The sequence below is a fragment of the Podarcis raffonei genome, chromosome 3 (assembly GCF_027172205.1).
Source record: "Podarcis raffonei isolate rPodRaf1 chromosome 3, rPodRaf1.pri, whole genome shotgun sequence".
NCBI classification, from domain to species: domain Eukaryota; kingdom Metazoa; phylum Chordata; class Lepidosauria; order Squamata; family Lacertidae; genus Podarcis; species Podarcis raffonei.
In genome coordinates this window covers 38,680,915-38,705,075 of record NC_070604.1, presented here as the reverse complement: position 1 = coordinate 38,705,075, position 24,161 = coordinate 38,680,915, and the positions used below count along the sequence as shown (strand labels likewise).

Sequence of the window (24,161 nt, the reverse complement as noted above, 5' to 3'; positions counted from 1 at the left end):
TAACTTAGTGACACCATGAAAAAACTGTTGCTCTGAAGGAGCTCCAATTATGAGAATAAATGGGTTACCAAAAGATGGCGTGTTTGTTTCTAAGGTAACCATCTCCAGACAAAAACTAGCTTTGTCCTTGGGACAAACAATACAAATAACTTTGTTTATTCAGGGGTCTGATTCTTTGGGTTTCAGCAACAGCACAGAAATATACATGTCAATGGAAATGGCAGTCCAATGCCAAGTTCTCCTCCATCCCGCCTCATCTAGGATTACCTGTGTAACCTCAATGCCCCACATTACTGGCTGCTGCTGGCAGGTATAGAGAAATAAAACAGGAACATCTAAGTAAATGTTACAAGGAGAGAGGAAAGAATTTGACAAGTGATGAACATGCTCCATCTACCAGCAGGAGTCCATTGGGATTTTAAATGAGTACTGCCACACTCATCTTGACCTTGGACCACATAGTCACTCCACTGTGTTTTAGAACATGTGTCTATCCTCTGTAGACCAATATGACTATATATTTGGCCACCTTGCACTTGCTACACACTGAGTGATCATTGTTGTAAGCAAATGCATGTCCTTGTGTAGTAGGCATGAATGAATGGGATTTGTACCTCTGGCATGCCAAAAGGAAACAAAAAAGTAAGTACTAGGTTGAAAACATTGCTACAGTTATTAGGATAAAAGCATACTAGCACACCTTTTAAATATGTTTGTGGGAGGGGGAGTTATTGTTTTGTTTTTGTTCTTGCTTTTATTATGTATTTTGTGTTTTTATTTAGTTGTGAACCACTCTTAGATCTTCGGATGAAGGGTGGTACACTAAATAAATAAATAAATAAATAAATAAATAAATAAATAAATAACTGATTATCCAAACACAATGGGGTTTTGTTTTGTTTTAGCAATGTAGCCTTGAATGGGTGTTTGGATCTTGCTGCCCCTAGAGCCTTCCACCCAAATGTTAATATCTCTTTGCCTCCCCACTCCTGAAATCTGTGATGTTCCTTTCTTGAAGAAGGGGGGGGGGCTTTAGTTGCTGGATCACAGCTTCATAACTTAAAGACTTGGCAGCTGTTTTCGTGGCCACAGCATAAATCATGTTGTGCCATTTTAGCTAAAGCAGATCCTTAAGGTCAGACATCTTCTATAATAGTGTTTGCATTCATTTTACACACTTGGACCAGCAGATAGCAGTGGCAAGGACCAAAATCATGGTGAAAGACAGGAGTTACTTGTAAGGTTATTTCATCTTGCTACCATCAAATATGCTTCCATGGCAAAGCTGGATCTCAGCAGGGCAAAGAAGCAGGAAGAAAGTGTGATGATTCACAGTACAAGGAAACCAAGCCATAGGGTGCATGTGTCCTGTATGCAAGTCAAATACCCCAGAAGACAAAAAGGAACAGCTGGAGCAACTGCTTCACAGGCAGCAAACTGCTGTTGCTACTGTTCTCTTTGTGTTTGTTTGTATGTTACTACAGCAGTTTGCAAGCAGAATGAGGAACACTGTGACTGCTTAACTCAAACATCCAATTCACTAAGATTACCATTAATAAAAGCCGGAATCTGCTTGGCAACAAGGCCAATCCGCTTAATGCTTTCAGCTAGGTGTTTTTTTTGTTTTTGTTTTGGTGATGAAATGCCTACCAATTTGAGGAAGAAAGGTTTAAGTGGGCTAGGCTGTTCAGATTCTCATCACAATAAGCTTCATGTGTTATTATAAAATTGGTCGTGAAAACAGTCCCTGCTCTGTCCAGAATACTGGTGTTTTGGAATATCAATCTGTGTGAAATTTCATGAACATTGAGGAAAAATTGATCTGAGCAAGACAAATATGCATTGGAGAAATAGTTTAAGTTCCCGGTCGCTATGGTTTTGAGGCTGCTCAGTTTTCCAGCTGATGGCTATTTACATAAAAATGTGCATGTCAGTTGCATTCATGTCTACTTTGGCCCTGAAATGTATCCTAAAACGTACCATGGATAAATATTCACCAGTAAATAGCTTCTCAAAAACATATTCCCCATTTTCCAGTGGATCCATTAACAACATGTGAGAATAGCAGAAAACACACTGGTGTTGTAATGTGTTGTAACGGCTTCAGTTGAATGTCTCTTTAAACCATGGTGCCCTCCACATGTTGCTGGTCTACAACTCCCATCATTGGCTATGGTGGGGCTAATGGGAGATGTAGTTCAACAATATTTGGAGGGCACTATGTTGGTTAGCCCTGATTTAAACCATAGTTAAGCTTAAATATGGCTTAAAGGTGAAGAAGCAGGATGCTGGCGCACAGGGAGAAAAAAATGCAGCTGTCTCATTTTTCTCCCACTCTGCTGTTGCCATGCTACCAGGAGATGAGCCACGACTTAAGTGTTATGTCTGAACTTGGGCTCATAGTTTGTCTCCTCAACACAAACCATGAGTGATAAACCAAATGCAAGCCTTGGTTACAGTTCACGGTTTGTTTCGGGAGAGACAAACCATGAGCCTGGATTCAGGCAAAATGATTCAGGCTAAAACACAGCTTGGGTCCTTGATTGTGCGGCAGGCTGCGATTTTCTTTCCGTGCACCAGCACGTTGCATGGTCCACCTTTAAACCATAGTTAAGCTTAACTGTAGTTTAAAGTGGCGTGCAAACTGGGCGCATGAATGCATGGCCCAGGATATGGCTATTGATTCTTCTGCTCATGGTGATCTTACGCAATGCAATGAAATGAGGACCAGTTTCAGTTAAAGCTTTCTGCAGTTTCCCAGAGTCAGCAGTGAATAAGCAAGAACTCCTGACTAGAAACAGTCCACTCTCTTGCTGGATCGGTACCAAAAGGACTGCCAAATATAAACTGCAAAACAACCGAAGCAAAATGCCATTCATTTTTGAAGGCTGTGAGGACATCCCAGCTTTGTGTGATTTATAAACAGTGGAACAAGACTCTCAACCTGCCACATGTGGAAAATTTGATGTTATAGAATGGAATGTAAGTATAAACAGAGGGTGATAGAGACCTGGAGGGGGAAAAAATTCAGCCTTACTATTATGCATCTGTTCAATGGCACGACGCTGCACATTTTATTTAGATTTATATAGCCTAAGTATACTTCCATGCTAGCACACTAGGAGCTGTCACTCTAATTCAAAGCCTACGGTATCAGAATACAAATTCCATAACATAATCAAATAGAGTAAAATACTCCATCATAAATCACTGCTGAGGGGGGGAATAGTAATGAATCATAAAACAACCTCAGTTAACATTATGTCCTTACATTCTCCCCTATCCCCCCAAGAAGTTTAGAGAAAAAAGTGATAGCAAAATGAAAGGTGGGAAAAAAGAACACTTTTCTGACCTCTTGTGGGTGATGAGCTTAAGCTCTGAGGCTGGAGAAAAAAGCACCAGCTCCATAAAATGCATAAGCAGCATGCAGTTGCAAAAGCCATTTGATAAATTACAGAAGCGTAACAAATGGTACTTAGCATCAATCTTTTATGGTCCCACCTACTCCAGGATGACTAATGCATCTCCTGCTGGACCCCCCCCCCCCCGGTTATTGAAAAGCTTTAAGCAGCTTCAAGGAGAGCCATTTTTAAAACTCCCAGTGAAATATTTCCTTGCCTGAAATTTGGAACCTTTTCCTAGCATAAGTTATTTTATGTCATTTTCAGGGATTCCTAAAATATGTTACTGAAACACAGCCGTGCTCTGCACGGGCAAAGGAAGGAGGAGAGGGGAGGAGAGATGGAGCCAGCCTGCACAAGAGCCCACTGCACTGCAGGGGGTGGCTACAAAATAGAGCTAAATTATACAAGCTCTGCTCTAGGCCCTCTTTCTTTTACAGCAGCATAGGTCTATATGCAGGAGCGAGCTATTGTGGCTCTTCCAGGGGGTCTACTGATTGAGCATTCACCCTGGTTTGCTTGCACAAAACTTACACAGAGGCTACATAATATCTGGTCTTTATTGAGCTTTCCTTCTGATTTGTTTGTGGGATAGCTATATGACTATGAGCATTTATCCTGCATGCATTGACTTTCCTGCGGGCTGTTTGCATGTCTTCCTGTTAGTCGCTCATTCATTTCACACTTTTTAAAGGATTTCAAACCTGCAAAAAGTCCCATTTTTTATTTTTTAAAGTGGATTTGTTCCACTAGGTTAACATAGTGTTTTGATCTTCTTTAAATACATGAACCTTAAGTCCTGGCATGCGACTGAATCACTCCTGCAAAATACTGACAGCCTAGAGGCACCCTTAATCATTGTCTTTTCTTTCTGAATCCCCGAGTATGTTTTAAATGTAGATGAGCACAGCTGGCAATTGTACTAACTACTACCAAGTACATACTAAAATGCTGAAATGCTTCTTCAGAATCAGTGGCTTTCTGTAGCACCCAAAATAGCAGCATGAAGTTGCTTTTTCTGACAGAAAGGTGGTTTATGAATCGCTTGTGATAAAAGGCCCCAATAATTCTGTAGCACCTTGTTAGTTTTGAAGGTGGAACACCATGAGACTCTTTGCTCTCCAAATGATAGGTACATGTACACATTACAAGAGACACATCAAGTTTCATTCGTGTGTGTGTGTGTGTGTGTGTGTGTGTGTGTGTGTATCCATCCAGTTGAACAAAGACTAGCCAAAAACTGCAGGCTCGTACTGAAATGTACTGGCAGCAAATAAAACAGCCTCTTCACCTCTGACAACATCGGGCTCTTCCAGCTCAGCTCAGTGCTCACTCACTCTCTCTCAAATGAAGATAATGAAGTCACATGAACAATACTAGGGTTCAGTGGGGCTGGCTGGCCCCTCTGACCGCGGGTGTCCGGGGCCGCGAGCCATCACCGGGCCATGCATGCTATGTCATCACACCCCTAGCATGTATTATGTCATCATACCCCCCAGCGTGTGTGTGCTGACATCATCGCACCCTCTGGCATGCTGACATAATTTGCACACGTGGCTGTGCCACACCGGTCCCCTCATTTAAAATGTTGTGGGAGCCAGGGCATTCAGGGCCCCAGGGACTCAGCACCTACGCTACAGTTGTAACCTCTTCTGGGGAGGTTCTGCAGAGAAACATAATGAAAATCAGTAATGTCGGGTGCCAAGCCAAGGGGCCCCAACATTGTTAAGATCCATAACAGCGAAGATCCATTTGGGGGCACCAAATTTTGGCCTCGCTCAGGGTACCATCTTACCAAAGACTTCCAAAGTCTGCCCCTACACACGTGCCCAGTTACTGATTAGGAGGGCATTGGGAATACAGTAGACCTCTGAAACATAGGCGTTACAAAACCATCTCTGTAGTAACAAATGTATTGTTGCATAGTCAAATAAATATATTTGCACATTTATATGTGTGTGTGTGTGTTATTGCACTATATAAAATCTGCAGCAAACAAGTGATGGAGAGAATTGCAAATCCTGAGTCATTTTTAGGACTTAGTTGTCTCTCAGAAGCTACTTCTGAAAAGAGGCTTGCAGGACTATCGCAGAAACTCATACTGTCAAACCATTCAAGACCACACTGGTTAAAAAGGGGACGAGTAGAGGTTAAAGTCATTCAACTGGTAGTAAAGCAGCATAGTTTCCTAATATACATACAGAAATGCCTACAAGGAGAAAAAAATGTGCAAAAATGTTTCTCTGTACACAGGACAATTAATAAAGATGTAGCCTTCAACACTGAACTTCTTACAATTCAATTTTGTGCTTGTTTACTTGAAGCCCCACTGCATTCAGTGGAGCTTACATCTAGGTAAGGGTACATAGGATTGCACCCTTGCATCATAATCCTATGCATGGGTACTCAGAAATATGAGTATGTCCCACTGTCTACAATCGGTAAGCACTCATTAGTAAGTGTGCTTAGGACTGAAGCCTTGGTACATTCATTGATTTTAGTGAGAAAAAGATTGATCAGCCTATGATATTTAGTGATGGTTGAAAGAGAGCTACCACTAATTGCTACCATGAATCCAAACTATGCACACAGAAAAGCACACACAAACATCTCTATAACACTTGAAGTATTCATTTGCATTTTCTTTACAGTAGTACAGGAAACCTTATCTCCTAATTGTTTATTTGACAAACTGGAGAGAATCTAGTAATAAATATATTTTAAGCTATCAGTTTTGAAATCAGTAACTGGAATCCATTACATCAACCACAGGAAGTATTAGATATTCTTATTTTAAAAGTCGACACTGTACTCAATATGTTGCCCAGCAACCAACTCTCCAGTAACGAAAGCAGAGACAGGCATTTAATCCTCAGGCATCATCTTGAAATCATGTGTTCCTGTAAAAATTTCCATGCACATCTAGGCACTGCCACAACCACATGGGTATAGTGATTTCTAACAGATCTATACTATGACACATGACAGCACACAAATGTGCATGATTTCTAATATTTTAGTATGAATATCTAAAGCAAAAACATTGAAATTAGCTATGCAGCATATCAGCGCTGTTATGTATTTAGTTCCTAGTGCCTCATAATCATGCCTTTTTATCTACTGGATACATAAACATTCTGATGTGATCTGGAATATTAAATCCCAAGTAATAGCAATAAACATCTGTTACTTACATTTTTGAATCATCCCATAGTGCACAATAGGGATTCAATGTGCCCTGAAACAAATAACAATCACCCATCAAAATTTGTTCTTTGCTGACAGAGATAACGAATGGTTATGACCAAATGTACAGAATTTTAAATGGAAAAAACATCCTCAACCCTGAATTTTTAAAAAGGAAGATTTGCTTTGCAAAGGCAATCATTTCACAATCCTTGTGAATCAACGGATCCCATCACCCACCCATCATCACTTTGTAGGAATGTGGAAGACCAGAATGCTAAGAGAAGCAGCACATGTTCTTTTCTAGTTGAATAACTCATATGTCAAAGGCTGGTGTTGTCAAACTATTAATGGTCCAATTATATATTGGGCAAACTAGCTACACCCAATCGTGTCCTGAGACCTACAGATGCAATTTGCACATGCTGCAGCATTTATATTTTGCAACTGCTAATTGGTGCTTCCTCTTGTCTCCATAACAGCTCACATTGTAATAAAACATTAATATTTGATTGCAAAACTTAGGTAGATTCTTAAAAATCCCACTCTCTGAAAGATGCTGCCCTTGTGGCACTAAAACAGGTCAAATTCATCACACATGTTTTATTTTATTGCCCATTTAATGCAAAAATATGTAAGTATTTGGCCCCCTTATTGAAGGAGGGGATTTATTGCACTGACTCTTCCAGGGTGTCTTATCTGCTGAACAATTGTAGTAAGGACCTTGTGGAGAATGTGGCAAGACTTTTGAGTGACGCTATAAAATCACATCACCATAGGTCCTAAGAGCCATTTTGACACCTAACAATGTCTAGACAGTTTTATCCTAAAGTATCTCCCACTATGTTTCGTTAACGATGTTGCATTCTGATCCATGTATACGATGCACTTTTTCTACACAAGGAGATTGATTGATTGCAAAACTCAGCTTTTTAAAAATAATAATAATAACAAAAAGACTGATAGAAATAGGGGATATCTACTGGCTGGCATGAAATGAGCCTGGTTTGGCTGCTCTCATTATAAACACTAGCAGAAAAAGTACTTGGGGAACTGTATGTAAACAACTCCATAAACAGCATTTCTTATTTGGCTGCAGACCAGGTCATTTTGACCTAGACTGCTGAAAAAGTGCAAAAAAGATGCAACTTTCCCTTAGATTTTGCTACTTCGCTTTCTTTATTGATTTGGAAACTTTATTCCTGGTGTCTGGAAATTACTGAAAACCTCCTCTTTAAATGCCTGCCTCTGGATCAGCCATCTTATGTCCAAACAGCATAGATAATGAAACAGATCATATACAATCTTTTGTGGCAGTTCCACTCCGGCAAATTCAAGCAGGATATGTACCCTAACAGGCTGCTGATTAGTTTGAGGTTTCAGCCAGAAATATGTGTGGGGAGGTCTGTGCTTCAGAGAGGGGCAACAAAGGACAGGGCGATAGTGGTAGTCTCCTGTCTGTGGAGTGTTCTGTAAGGTCTGTCTAGCACTGACACTAATGCATTTTTTGGTACCAGGTGAAAACTATTATCTCAGGCAGTTTATGGAACATGATGACTTGGTTGCTATAGCTTATTTGCTGGTGACTTTCTAAATAGTTGAGAACATTTTTGCTTTCTTTACTTTTGAAAGGTTTTTTTAATCCTACAATGGTCTATGGCTGTTTAAAACTTCTGTTTTAAATTTGTCATAAGTCATCTAGAGACTGTTACTATTAAGCAACTAACAAGTTAAATGAATAAATGAATGAATAAGTAAATAAATAGTTCCTCTTCCCCCCTCACTTTTCCAGGCTTTTTGTTTTAAATATCAGCCTTCTGATGCTATATTTGTATATGGTTTTGACAACCGAGCATAAGAAGTGTCCTGTAGAGCATGAAATATAGCTTTCCGATTGGACTAATGAAAGATAAATGTAAAATACCATAGTTCATTTCCAGAAAGGCCTCTGCATCCAAATTCCCTCCAGGATGGGCAAAAGAGTATTGCATGAATTAAAAAACAACACACAACTGCATCTTGCCCTGGGTAGCATGCATCCTGCAATTAGTGCTGAATCTCCTAACAGATGGTTGGCATGATCAGTTTTGATTATGCAGCTCACCTGTCTGGGAAAAGGTTCTGAATTCAAGCCTGACATCTCTACCGTAGCATGCCAACAAGGATATTCCTGGTTCAAAGCCTACTTCTGTCATGAACTCTCCAGGCTGCAGTAGGCAAACTACTGCTATCTCAGCCACAGCAACTTCTGTCTGACTTGAGAGGAAGTCAGGATGTCAAACTAAGCTGGGTTCTCCCTGTTGCGGTAGTCCACACACATTATGTTCCGTTTCTGTCTTGATTTTAGCACAGAAATGGCTTTGGCAATATGGTCACCATGATGGATGACCTATGCTGGGAGAAGAACAGGGAAAGGGCAAGCTTGCTTTTGACTCTACCCAGGATGGTATCCTTCCATATAGGCTGCCCAGATTAGGTGATGGGTACACTGCCTCATTGTGCTTCCATTCCTTTCGAGAAGTCTGTTTCCAGAAGGCGGTGCTGGTGAACCGCGGTTTAGTATTATGCCTGACATACTACAGAGTTTCCATTCCTCACACTCCTATCTGCCTCTAAAGGGATAGGTATAGCAGAATAGTGACTAGAGTTGTTTCTAGATGTGGAAGATGAACGACTTGGTGCAGAAGTGTAATGTGGCTGATCAGTCCATGGCAGTCATCTTTTGATCAAGTCCATAGGTCTGGCAGACAGGTTATGACTAGCATCCTTTCATACTGGGAGCCCGTCACTCAAGTATTATGTCTGTTATACCCAATTCTCACTGAAGTTGCAGTTTTTGAAAAACATCTTAAGTCTCCGACATTCATCTGATCATAGTGATTAAATTAAGCAATAAAGAAATTGTTTAACAAATCATACATTGAATAACATTGAGCTGTTATTCATGTAACACGAGAAAAGAGTAATTGAATAAAGAAAGTCAGGATTTTATTTCTTATTCAGTAATTTAATTAAATAATTAGCCCGTTTAATTGGTGGCATGAACATGAGTGCTTTGTGAGCTGTTAATACAGAACATTCAATGTCTATGGATGAAACAAAATTATCTTCACCTTATTAAGTAGAGTACAAAGTTCAAAGACAAATTGTGCCGAATGAAGACATTTTAATTAGAAAAATTACTATCTATTCTTAAATTCAGGTAAATTATGGCAAAGGAGAAAAAAGAAAATCATTAAGATAGCAAGTGGGGCGGGGGCAAAGATACTGATTAATTAGCAATGGCATTTTCAACTAATGTTTTTATCTTCCTCTCCTTTATGCAGCAATAACAACAAAATCCTATTACACAAAGACATAACAAGATCTCAATCTCAGACATTTACATTACGGGTTGGGAACCTGCAGTCCTCCAGATCTTGTTGGACTCCCAACTTTCATCAGCCACAGTCAACGTGGCTACTAGTCAGGAATGGTGGAAGTTTAGTCCAAGAACACCTGTATAGCCATAGCTCACTTGAGCCCCCCTCCCCAATTTATACAGCCAAGTCCACTGAAGTGGACAATTTCAATCCAGTGATGGTATTTGTGAATCTGTGGAGGGCTTCTGAAAATTCCCTCAACTGAATTGGTGGCTGGATTCAACTAAATACTTCTGCTAGTGGGAGCCAGTGCAAGGCCTCCTGCTAGTGCAATGGAGCCTTCTCCCCATTTCCCCTGCAAATGGCTCCGGGGTATTGGAGAGATACCTAGAACTACACGCTGGGAAAGGGGAGGTTGCTCCATTAGGCAAGCATAAATGCATGCACTGAGGGAATGTTTGTTTTAGCAGAACCCTGAATTCCTCCCTTTGAGTTTTAAGATACCTAGTTTTGCCTCTGAAGTATGAGAAACTATCTTTTTTCGTTTCTGAATTTTGTACAAAGCACGGTACATTATTTTCATAACTTCAGTGCCCTTCAGTTCATTTGCATCTTTCCCCACACTGTGCATCATCAAATGCTGCCAAAAAGAAGAAGAAAAGTAACCCTGATGTGGCATGTTTCCATCAAGATTTATTTTTGTAGACACATTGTTTCATCAATGCACACCTAATGCATAGGAACCAAAGATACTGATGCTCTGAAAGCTATGGCAAACTGTGCATGTGCTCCATATCCAGAGATAGTTTTAGAAATTCACCCAGTTACACTAGAATTCAGGAGGAGTGTAATTGTCATAAACTGGCAGGACAACAGGGAGGGGGAAGAGGATCCTGGCAAAGGAAGTAGCCGAGACTAGAACATACCAGGGCAAACTGGGAATGAGGAAGGAGAGGTTGGTGTAGGAAGTACTCACAAGGTGATGGTGGATGACCAGGGGGTGGGGGTCATTGCCCTGTGTCTCCATGAACATTGTAGGCTCTGAAGTGAAGCGTAGGAAGCAGTGGGTGGGGTGCTCTGGGATGCTGAGGCAGGCAAGAACCTACAGCCCAGCTCCCTAGCTGGCCACATGGGGCTCGCCAGCTCTGGGAGGAGGGTTGTGATTCCTCAGCTGGAGTAGGCTTGGAACAGGTGAGGGTCTCGTGCTTCATCAAGCCCAGATGTTGCAGTCAACATGCAAAGTACAAAAGGGCATCAGAGGTGAGGTGCTGGGTCTGCTCAACTGCCCATGCTGATGGACCTCAGTTTGGATGCTTAAGGATCTCCGTGGGACTGTGCTTTGTTTGTACTTTGGACATGTTGATTGATGCTGGACTGGGTACTTGACATACTGACTTGCTCCCAAGTAGGCCAGGGGTTCAGGACAGAAACGCAGGGCAGAGTGAACCAAAGAAACAATAAAGGAATGGAATGGGGAAAATACTCTCAACGCAGTTCATGATGTTGCTCTGTTGCTATTCCCCATTCTTACCTGTAGATATTATTCTGCTAGTGTTAGATGTTTTCCAAGTTAAGAACAGATTTTCATTTATTAACATTTCAGCAGAGGCGTGGTTTGTATGTTCGTAAATTCATGTTCATGAGTAAAGTGTTATGCAAAGGGCATGATTGCTGGTTTCACATCACATGTTGCCCTGGTAATTCATGATGAAGAAAAAGTGTGTGTGTGTGTGCACACACATGTAAGAGAGAGAATAATGGGGCATCACAATTCCACGACCACATCTTAGCTTGTAGTGTTGATCAACCTGTCTCATGTGATTACCAAACTTCATAAATTGAGGAAAGTGTAGAATGGTTTTGGGGGGAGCAGCAACTATGCTGCTAAGGTAACATATGAACAAGCTCACAGAGAGCAAACCAACAAATGTGGAATATTCAAAGAGTGTTGTAGTATCACTTGAGAAAAGACCCCAATAAAGTTCAACGCATTGAGTCCCAGAGATGTCAGTGCTTTGAGACTCCATTAAAGATGGTATTTCTTACATAGATTCTGGCAGATATTAGGCAATGATTCCTGAATGGATTTACTTTTCCTATATGAAGTCTCTCACCCCTTTACTATTGAGTTCACTCAAGGGACTGAATCCGACCTGCTGTCTGAAGAAAATGGAGATTTTGGATTCAAACAGAGCCAAAAGAAAACGACACCTCTTCCAGGATGTTATTGACAAGACTATTGCTTTCCTGCCTTGTCAGCACTTCCTGGCCCTGTGTTAATATGGTAGTCATTAATATCCTGTTACAGAAAGGTAGACAAAGCCAAATGACAATCAATGCCCTGCATTTTCTGCTGCCAGAATCAAGCTAATAAACATTTTAAAGAACTGGCAAGAGGCAAACGCTATGTCAGTAGATTACTGAAAAGAACAATAAAATAAACAAGCTGAAAAAAGGTTTCTAAAAATGGCTTTCAAAGACATTCGTTTAACCTTCCCATGGCCTTGATGCTATTGGCCATTTTTTAATTACTTATATGGAGTTTATCTGTTGATTCCTACACTGATACAGTTTAGTGACACTATTCTGATTCTTTCTTCTTATCTCAACATGGTGACCAAAGTCACTACAACCTTTTCCACATGCTGCCCCATTCCCCTTTGCTTACAGTTAACCCTTAGAGTCCAATCCACTAACTGGTTTTATGGCAAAGCTACAGATAGGGGAGAAACTTAAACAAATTTGCACTACCTAATTTACACTTTCCATAGCAGTATGAGAGCCAAAACATAGTTATCCTTCAAAATTTGCACTTCTCTGAATTTTACAGTGCAGCTCTCCAGCTTGGGAATGTGTACAAAAATGCATACAGTGGTACCTCTGGTTAAGAACTGAATTCGTTCCGGAGGTCCGTTCTTAACCTGAAACTGTTCTTAACCTGAGGGTACCACTTTAGCTAATAGGGGCCTCTCACTGCCACCGCCATGCGATTTCTGTTCTCATCCTGAGGTAAAGTTCTTAACCCGAGGTACTACTTCCGGGTTAGCGTAGTCTGTAACCTGAATTATTTGTAACCCAAGGTACCACTGTATACTGAATGCAGATTCACATATTCTTAGGCACAACCCAACCAAAGTTAAGCCCTTCTAAGTCTCATTGTTTTCAGTGGGACAGTTTAGGTAAAGGTAAAGGGACCCCTGACCATTAGGTCCAGTCGTGACCGACTCTGGGGTTGTGGTGCACGTCTCGCTTTATTGGCCGAGGGAGCTGGCATACAGCTTCCGGGTCATGTGGCCAGCATGACGAAGCCGCTTCTGGTGAACCAGAGCAGCTCACGGAAACGCCGTTTACCTTCCTGCTGGAGCGGTACCTATTTATCTACTTGCACTTTGACGTGCTTTCGAACTGCTAGGTTGGCAGGAGCTGGGATCGAGCAATGGGAGCTCACCCCGTCACGGGGATTTGAACTGCCGACCTTCTGATCGGCAAGTCCTAGGCTCTGTGATTTAATCCACAGCGCCACCTGCGTCCCAGTTTAGCATGTGGTTAAATCTCTCCTATTGAATTCAATCAAATCTAAAAGTGCTTAATATCGGTTGGGTTGTGCATGTAACTTTTTAAATTAGCCATGGCTAATGAGCCCATATGGATACAATTTAAACCAAAAAGAAAGATGCCTTCCTGTAGGATTTCCCTAAATACTTTTTCAAAATATATATTGAGGCTTTTTTGGACCTTTTTTTTAGGTTCAACATATAGCTTCCTAGACTCTGTTCTTTGTACTACATATATTAGGTTTCTAGAACTAGTATGCTTTTCAGGTATAAAAGCTGCTTCTGTATGTCACGAAATCTCAACATTTTAAGTAACTTGCATCTAGATGCGTGTCTGTCAGTCATGCATATGCATTTTTGTGATTTGCTATGGGAAGAGAATCCCAGAGTGGCAAAACTGTGAAATGCAATCATCACATGATTGTCTACAGATGGTTTGCAATTAAATTTCACATCCATGGTATTTAGATGTAAAGTGACCACAAATAAACTGATAAATGGATCATAATAAGAACTCAAATTCTTCTTTTTAACAACGAAGTCCTTATCCCTTAGTGAGGACTTCTGGTATCAGAAGACTTGGAGCTTTGTAAGTTTAACTGCAAAGCCACAAGCTGGTGTGCTGCTTTTGAGCTGAGAAGCAATCTGTATTGAAGCAGTCCCTACTGTATAGCTAGAAAAACTCTAGCTATGCAGATTTCCCTTGATTTCCCTCATGCCTACTGGATGTGAGAAGGTCAGAATGGTTCTCCAACAATGAACGTATCTTAGATGTTGAGCACCAACACAATCTAGGCTCAACCTGCAATGATGCTCTAACTGATGGAGCGCTCCAGACTGACAAACCAGCCAACTATCTTTCTGAACTCTTGGTCTGAAAGCAATTCATAGCATTCATGCTGGCATGCTTAAATGCCATCCCTTCAGCAGTCCTGTAGGGAAGATACACAAACACTCACTCCCACACATGCAGTTGCCCCATAGACTCTAGAGAGGTCAAGTAGGTGACCCATATCCTCCTGCACAGCTCCTTTTACATGACTTGCATAAAACCTTTATTGAACATTTCTTATTAGAGCTGCCAGGATGATTAGATGTATTTTATGTCCTTCAACTCCTCTTCAAACCATGTATCCATCAGTGTGGTCTACCTACAGCAAATAAATCCCACCAGGATCTGATCCCAGCCACTCTGTAATTTCCCTTCTTGGAGTTTATTTTCTCTTTGTGTGTGTGTGTTTTTTTATCTACCTTATTTTATTTCATTCCAGATTTTGCTATTATACACAGCTGGATAATGTGTTTTATGCGTTTCCTATTTTGATTCTTTGGTACTAGTCATTGAACACAACAATAAAGATTTTATTTGACGCGAGAGTCATTCAGCTAGTGGCCTGAAATATGTGGGATGCAGATTCCCACTGGCATTGCTGGGTAGATGGTAAAACATATTCTGTATTGCACAATATATTGAGTATACTACATTAGGCACTATAGTACAGTGAATAAGAAAATCGCTTTGAATGCTTTGACTTCACATGCTCATCTGCATTGGATCTATGTCTGTAGTTACTGATATAGTAAGGAGGCCTATCTGTAACTGAAATTTGTGAATGCTTCTAGCACTTTTTTGTGTTCAGAATTCTGTTAAGAAAGTCCTGTCAAACATGTTTGTTTACTACACTATACAAATGTGAGAAAGTGTAAAGTATTCAGCAAGGCTCTCAGATGTATACATTTCTGAACATGAAAAGAAATCTGTCTGCATATAGGAAAAGGGATTTTTGGACCTCTCAGCAAGCGTAGGCTCTACACTGGAAATCAAGTTGGAAGCTTCCTCAAGTTTTAAAAGCACAAAATAAATAATACATGGGGCCAGTTCAGGTCCTTATCAGGCAATGACCCAATTCCCATGGAAAAGGAGGAGAGTGCACCTCTTCTCTTTTGCATCTAATGCAGGGCCGTCTTTATCACATGCAGGGCCGTCTTTAGCATATGCGCCACCAGGGTGCAAAGATCCACCCCCAAATTTAAAATTGTTGAGCTTATTTTGGGAGGGTGGAATCCAAAGTTGTTGACCATTTTTAAACAATGACGGAGTGGAAGAAACTGCTTTTCTTTCCTGACACGTCGGGAAAATTTGACGCTATGGAGTAGCAGAGCAACAGAGGAGGGGGGCAGGGAATTTCGCTCCATTGATTTTCACTGCCACCAATCAAGAGAGACCAGTATACAGTAGGTATACATCTGGTGCCCCCCAGAATTCAGCGCCCGGGTGCCCTGCACCCCTTACACCCCTGGGTAAAGACGGCCCTGATCACATGTGACATGAGCATTCCATATGGAGGCGTGCATGCATGTGGGCCCAGTCCAAAGGATTATTCTCCCTCAAAACTTAAAAGTTTGTCGGGAAAGTATCTATCTTACTAAGTTTACTTGAGTATAGTCTTGTGGGTGGAGTGTGTGCATAACATGTTACATTATGCGTGTTGTGGAAAGGGGCATGCACCAACCCTGGGAATTTGTCTTGCCAATTTCAGTGATTCCATGCATAAGGGTAGGTACTGTGTGGCTCCATCAACCAAACTAGTGCAGCCAATAGAGATCATGAGAGTTGTAGCCCAATACCATCTGTAGGGTGGCCATGAGAATACCAACCCTGCCATACACCAGCTGAAAAAGCTATGAGAAAGGTAGTCATCTTCCTACCTCAAAATCACATGATACTTTGATGATGTCTAACCACCCAATATCAATATATATCACATTATACAGGTGAAGCCAAGGATTCACACAAATCCTTACAAAGTCAAATATATACATTGAAATGTTAGTATGGTTTAGCAGTAGAACATAGCCTAGGGAAATCAAGTGCTCAAACAAGGCAGTTTCTATTTACTTGCGATTGAATTAAACTCTGCTGCTTTAGAAGGTAAAGGTAAAGGACCCCTGACAGTTAAGTCGTCATGAACGACTCTGGAGTTGCGGCGCTCATCTCGCTTTACTGGCTGAGGGAGACGGCGTTTGTCCGCAGACAGATTTTCCAGGTCATGTGGCCAGCATGACTAAGCCGCTTCTGGTGAAACCAGAGCAGCGCACAGAAACGCCGTTTACCTTCCCGCCGGAGCAGTACCTGTTTATCTACTTGCACTTTGACGTGCTTTAGAACTGCTAGGTTGGCAGGAGCTGGGACTGAGCAACAGGATCTCACCCTGTCACATGGATTAGAACCGCCAACCTTCCGATCGGCAAGTCCTAGGCTCAGTGGTTTACACCACAGTGCCACCCGCGTCCCCTTTAGAGACACACAATTAACTCGGGAAATTGTGAGATCTGTGCAATGGATCTAGTTTTACTATAGGGGTGGCTGCTCTATTATATCAAGGATGTGGCTATTCTCTGACCCTCCAGATATTGTTGGACTCCTACCTTTCACCAGCCCAAGGCAGCATAGACAATGGTTAAGGATGGTGGGAGTTATAGCCCACCAACATCTGGGAGACAAAAGGTTAACAACACCTTATGGGACTGCAGTAAGGTAAAGCATTGATTTCAGTATGAATTAAAGTTGCAATATAAAAGCAGCAACTCCAACAAAAGGGAAAAAATAGATAAATCTAATGGGTTGATTAAGAATTTGACAAAACAGTTATTTCAATACATTCTTTGTTTTTTATAAAAGAGTATAAATAATGAGTTGTATAATAATAATGAACATTCACTACATCAATACTTACATTAGCCAAATGAGCTAACTCTATCTCTAGAAAGGAATCGGATGTTTTGGGCTCAGGCCTTATGGTCACCACAATGATTTTGGAATTTACAACTGTATAATTTCTGAAAAAGAACAGTTAAAAAACACAACATTTATTAAAACCTCAATATGATGCAATCAAGCAAAGAGAGAATATGACTAGATGAGAATTTAAATTAATATCCCTACATGCCATTTATTGTAAATACAATTCCCCCTGTTCTTAGACCTGGTGAAGAATTAAAGAAAGCCCTCATGCTGATCCAAGAGCCATTCCTTAAGTATGATTCATTGATTAAAGAGACAGATTGACAACACAAACCTTCAGGCAGGTCTTTAAATGGCTGTAAATTCATTTATCTCAAGGTGAACTCAGTAGGCTTGTTTTACACAAAACAAAACATATTTCTTGCAAAGTTCTGGCCTGGCTGTTTTGCTGACTGCTAACTGAAAAAGTTAAGATGGATGACAGCAATGAGTTTCCTCAGAATCAATTTTTCTGATCTATAACCAGAGAGACTTAAAACCCATTTCATTCCATATATGAATGAACAACGAGATCGTTCGAAAGATACCCAAGGGTTTCAATTCACAGATCACTTACGCTGGTGAGGCCCCATGATTTTCCTCTGGGATTCTCATTTATGAGGCCAGGAGGACTTGACCTCATGCCCACCAAAATCATGTGGAGAGTTTATATCAGTTTCTCGGTCCTCAGATTGGTCCCCCAGGTGACAATCATCAAACTACTTCCACCAAAACAGCCTCATTTGTTTTAAAGGTATTCTTGCGTAAAATGTATTTTGATGACAGCAGCCTTAATAAGCTGTCCTGTTTTAAAGAAGCATTGCCTCGCATTTTGGCCCTTTGTCATTTTCTTTCCAGTTGATTCTGAAGGGTGTTTTGAGGCAGAAGCTACTCAGGGTCACCACTTCAGATATCAGTGGTGAAGGGTGGGAGCAAAAAGTATTGCCGTTGTGGGATGCAAGCTTACAAAAAAGCCCCAAAAACCCATCACCAAAGAAAAATGTAATGTAATGGGTTCAATCCAGATCTGCTCTTCCACGAACAAAAGGGTTCAGATCCAATGGGGGTGGTGGTAAGAGGGGGAACTGGCAAAGAATGCTTCCTTTTCCTTCTGTCTGTAGGAGAATACATTTAGTAGAATTCCACTTCAGGGGGCTCTAACGCTAATTATTTTGATACAGATGGTACTGTAATTTTTCTTATCTGTATTTTGGTGTTCTAAACCACCCAACCATTATGTTAGCAATTTGCCATTGTTTCATTACTTATTTCTGAATGTGGTGCAAAGAACTGTTTTACAGCTTTTGGCCCTCTCCCGTTTGTCCCCCCCCCCTTACACCTACCAGCGCATACCTGCAAATTGAGAAACACTGGGGGGGTGGGGGAAGCATTTTTATGTGGCTGCATATATACAGTTGCACAGTCCCTTTGTGGAGTGTTTGCCTAATGCACAGAAGCGCATACATGGATGCCAGGGTTGCTTGTTTCATTTATTTATTTATTTTGCAGCGTTTCATCAATGTAAAAGTGAGTAAATGTAAGAAGAGGGAGAGAAATTGCAAACAGAACTGTTCATGGTTCGATTCTAGAAGCAACGTTAGAAACTCTTGGAAGTACTCTGACTATGTTATCTATGTGAAGGCTCAATGAGGGGAAAAAATGGATTTTTGGCTTATGCTTTTGGCCCTGAGCCCCAGATGACATGTGGCTTGCCCTGGTGTCTGTGCCTTACAATGGACATTTAAGACTGGGGGAGCCTACTCAGCTACACTCACCTACTCCTAACTAAAGTACTCTGTTGTCTGTGCTGGTTATTTCAAAAATTAGCACAGCATTTCCCACAAAACTTATTACAATGCAGTGCGTATCATGATATACTGTGTGTCTGAAAGCAGTACATACACCAAGTATCAGTTCCTGCAGGATGACGGGGTATAGTTATCCCCTTCATCTCCTGCTTATATTTTCATGCAAAGTCCAAAATTCCTTTATTCATGGCTGTATAAGTTTGTATAGTAGCACTGAAACATTCATCTGTCCTATATTTTACTAAACCTTTAAAAGGAGACAGGAATGTGCAGCTCCTACTTAAATCATCAGTTGGACCGATGATGTTTCCTACTTTGGCGGCATTCACAGATTAATTACCCCCACTCCCCCCAAAATATCCATCTGACAAATATTTAGCAAATCCCTTCACCAGCTGGAAAATTTTCTGTTATGTCTGAGATGGATAAAAGATGCAGGAGAAATTGGGGTTTAAGATGCAAAGCTAAACAGAAGGGAAAAAAACCCATTTTGGAGAAAGTGGTAAAATCTTACAAAAATGAATAATAATAATAATAATAATAATAATAATAATAAACACAGCAACTCAGTCCAGAGACTCATTGCGGGGGTAGGTGCTCTTTGGAGCTTCCTGCCCTTCAAGATCTTCTCCATTCATTTTAGTCAAAGAGGGACAGCATATGCCATGTTATGTTAATGGAATGAATGACATGCTGCAGCATTTGGTTTTTGCTTTTCTCTTTTAAAAGCCCTCATATTTCCAGTTCACATTTCTGCTACCGTGCAATGAAGCACTCCTACTGCATGTACTTATTGCAGACAATCAACTGCTGAGAAACGCAAGACAAAATCTACTAAGCACAGGAATATATTTTAATATTCTCTCTCTGCAGAATCACTGGGAATAAATATCGTGGTTATCCGACTCTGAACGAGTTTCCTCTCTTTTCAACAACACTGTAAATTAGTGTTCTATACTCCCTTGAGAAAGTCAAACATCTGTAGTAAAGACATTTTTAATGGTAAAAGGCATATTGTCAATGCCATATGCAGAGGCAGTTGTGAAACAACCATTCGTATTATGAAGTGCTGCACCTAAATCTCTGTGTGCTGGAAGTGACTTGGAAAGTGACTCAAAAGCATGCAATAAATAGCAGAGCAGAAAAGCAGATTGGATTACAATACATACATATTCCCCCTTATATATATCACGCTGGACATAAAATGGTTCGGTTAGCTTTTCAAGCATTCCATCAGTTTTGTTCCATTTCCATCAATGGAGCTGCTTATGTGCCATGTCAAACCTCATGACTGAGTACAGTTATCTAACTGAGCCCACTTTGAATCTAACATTATTATGAATCTGGCCCCTTCATCATTGTACTTAATGTATGAAACCCAGTCGTGCTGAGTCTCAGACTGTTTTTAAATAAAGACCGGCGTTTCAGTTATTCTGGAAGAGTTTATGTTTAATGAGCCTCCACTTATTGTTTATGAGTTTGTGAAATGCCTGAAGACACTTCTGGCATGAAACTTATGTTAAACAGGAAGAAAGCCTATACTGATTGCGAAAACAGAACCTGCGAGATCAGTGATGCAGTGATAGGTACAAATTGTGCCATGCTTCAGTATTATCAAAATTCCTCTAAATTTGTCTTGTTGAAGAGAAATGCACAGAGGTGTGAGGAAGGGCCTCCCAACTGTCCAGACAGAAAAGTGTTTGATAATATCTAATTCCACAGTTCTGCATGTAGGGAAACTATCAATTAAAGTCAGGGAAGTCTTTTTTCCACAGGAAAGGAGATGGAGGGCAGAGGTTATGTCTCAGTGAGGGCTAAATAAAGGCAGCATATCACATTGATTTCAAGCTTCAAATCCAGGACAGCCTCTAATCGAATTTCTAAATAGAATTGTGCTTCTGAAAGCAGTCATGATGGTGAAGGACTTATCTATATTCAAAACATGTGTATGCTGCCTTATTTTAGAATTATGGGCAGTTTACAAAAATGAACAAAACACTAAACAATAGCAGTACAAAGTTCAAAAAGAAAGATCAGATAAAAGTGCAATTAAAAGTTGCAGAGTTTATGCAGCATTGGGGGAAGTCCAAACCACCTATGGCTCCTTTTTCCATTTATGGGCTAAGTAGGTACTGTATTTTTTGCTCTATAAGACGCACCAGACCACAAGACGCACCTAGTTTTTGGAGGAGGAAAACAAGGAAAAAAAATATTCTGAATCTCAGAAGCCAGAACATCAAGAGGGATCGCTGTGCAGTGAAAGCAGCAATCCCTCTTGCTGTTCCGGCTTCTGTGATAGCTGCGCAGCCTGCAGTCGCTCCATAAGACGCACACACGTTTCCCCTTACTTTTTAGGAGGGAAAAAGTGAGTCTTATAGAGCAAAAAATACGGTAATTTTGCTCAGTACCCAAGGCCTGCCTTCCTCCTCTCACCTGCTGCTGCTGCTGCTGCCTTCTCCTGCATTGCCACAGAAGCTCCCTTGTCTCCATCTCAGATCACTCCACTTCCTTTAGATCAGAGGTGGGGAACCTCCAGCCAAGGAGCCAATTGTGAGTTCCCTGGGAGTCCAAGGTGGCCCACGATACCATTTTTCCTAAACCATGTCCATCTGTCAACCAGCCGATTGTGCACCACTTGTGCAGCATTCAAGGGACTTTCCCCCAAGGTAGTTGGTGTTTCCAAAAGGTATCTCCCCCCCCCCTTTTGATTAGAATGGGAGGAAGATCTGTCCTTCAAAGGACAGCTTTCCCCTTCTCCCCTCCCAACTGGGACTTCAAAGCATAGTATCAGCTGATTGACAAGTGGGAAGCCCCACCCACCTGTCAAATTTGGCCCACCAACAGGTGAGGAGATAAGGATCTGACCCACTGGTCAGAAAAGATCCCCCATCCCTGGCTTTAGATGGTCCAGTGTCTTTTGCATCTCCATGTTTCTTTTACCCCTTCCTTAGAATTTCTCTAACTCTCAAACTAGGGCTGATTCCAGAGAGGAGTGGAGAAGCAGGCAGGACAGAGTTCAGCTGGTGAGATGGGAAGGCAGGAAAATAATCTGATCTAGGCCCCAGGCCAAGTTGTCCATCCCTACTCTACTGAGGGGGAAAGTCTTGTACTGCATAAAAACCCATGGCAATTGCTGTCAGTTTTCAACTCAATATATCCCAGATGCGTATTTTTGAAGTAATATAAATCATGCTGTCTCCTAGTCACAACACATACCTTAAGGTGGGTAAAATCAGTTCTAAATTTTTGTATAGTACTGCTCCAAGCACAAATACGGTGGATTCATCTAGATCTAAAATGAAAGTGGGGAAGAGAGGGAAAACAATGTGTACGTTAAATTTCTTGCCTTTCCAAGATAGTCAGCATATGGGTACGTGAAAGGGTATTTATCATTGTGGAAGAAGTTCTATCTTTAAAGAAATCATCATCACAATGTGAAATATATTTCCAAGTATGCTGTCATAAAAATGTAATATGATATATTAGGGTGCGGGGAGGGAAAGGTCTCTACAATTGGAACATCTCACAAGATTTAAAGCACTCAGAAGGCTGGCTGTTTTGTGAGATTCATCATTGGCCGCTAAACCTTACCAGCATTTCATGATATATTCTGCCCTGATTATGAAAGATCCATAGGAGTTATTTTTAGAGGACTTCCCCCATCCACTTTAACACTGAAGAGGACAGACTTCCACAGCAGCAATTGGGCTATTGTATTCTAATTCTGAAATATCAAACCAATGCATATTGCCTTAGGAAAGTCACTGTAGGAGCCAGTCTCTACACTAACACCCACCCCCAAATGGAAGGTGTTTCACACATTATGCAACAAGAAGCCTGGTTTTGGCACAAAGGGTGTACTCAACAGGAAGCCACAGTGAATCTCAGTTGCCTGTCAAGTATACCTGCATGATGCCAATATTTATTTGCATTCATACAACACATTTTTAGATGCATGCACTATACTATAGCAATGTAAGGCAAGTCTGTGTGTGGAAAAGGGATAACCATGGGTCTCATAAGAGCCCTCTCCTCACCTCCTGTCCTCCCAGCTGTCCCTCATTTATGTAATGTATGTACAGTGTAACTTGGTTCTCGAATGGCTTGGCTCCTGAACAAATTGGCTCCCAAACGCTACAAAACCAGAAGTAAGTGTTCTGATTTGCAAACGTTTTTCGGAAGCTGAACATCCAACATGGTTTCTGTTTGAGTGCAGGAAGCTCCGGCAGCCAATTGGAAGCTGCGCCTTGGTTTTCGAACACTTTCAGGAGTCGAACGGACTTCTGAAATGGATTAACTTTGAGAACCAAGGTACCACTGTATGCAGAAGAGAATAATGATCTCTGTGTACTTTAAAATGGGAGGTTATTACAAAGCTTCTGTAAAGTGATAGGCCCAACCTCTGTCTTCTCCTAAGAAAATATAAGGACAAGCGCTCTTTTAGTTTTTACCTGTTGACATAGGGGTGAAGATGTTTTTTGGAATGACAACCCTATCTTCTGAGTTTCGTGCCCAGTCGACCATTCCTTTCCTTCCTTTCATGGGGAAATTGATGTCTGTGAGGACAGATGCTGCAGGAAGCTTCTGAATGCTGGCCACTATTAAGAAAAAGAATAAAAGAAGGGGGAGGGGAATCAAAAGAACACTTGCTTTAACCTTCACGGCAGTAGCACTGAGAAAAGATCACACTAGTAAATTTTGACTATGAGGAAAAAGGGGTTAATAAAACGTTTTAGAGGGTTATATTTCAAATAATAATTAAAAATAATGTGTGCAGTGTACATGTTTACTCTGAAGTGAGCACCATCAAATGCAATGGGACGGACTCACAGGTAAGTGTGCATAGCATTGCAGCCTTATAAGGATATGAACCATGAAGAAGACAAGCTTATACGTGACTAATAGTCTGTGGATGGATGTTGTGGCCTTGATTCTCTCGCTTGTCAGCCAGGTTCAATATCTTAGCAGGGATTATTCTCTCTGTTGGCTCCTGCCCTGAAACTCACATGGAAGGACATAGCGGAGCTCTGTCTTCAGAGCATATTCTGAACTGATTAAAAATGACA

At 41.1% G+C, this 24,161-nt stretch overlaps 1 protein-coding gene across 5 annotated transcripts in view; it reads right to left on the bottom strand.

Annotated features, from left to right (window-relative positions):
• Positions 1–24,161, bottom strand: part of ADGRB3 (adhesion G protein-coupled receptor B3) — a 453,891-nt gene that overhangs the window by 183,698 nt on the left and 246,032 nt on the right. For all 5 annotated transcript variants that reach the window (XM_053381170.1, XM_053381167.1, XM_053381166.1 and 2 more), the window contains 4 exons: positions 23,547–23,693; positions 22,312–22,387; positions 17,241–17,343; positions 6,596–6,639 (listed from right to left, as the gene is read on the bottom strand). In XM_053381170.1, the coding sequence (XP_053237145.1) occupies positions 6,596–6,639; positions 17,241–17,343; positions 22,312–22,387; positions 23,547–23,693 (370 nt within the window). The remainder of the gene's footprint in view (positions 1–6,595; positions 6,640–17,240; positions 17,344–22,311; positions 22,388–23,546; positions 23,694–24,161) is intronic.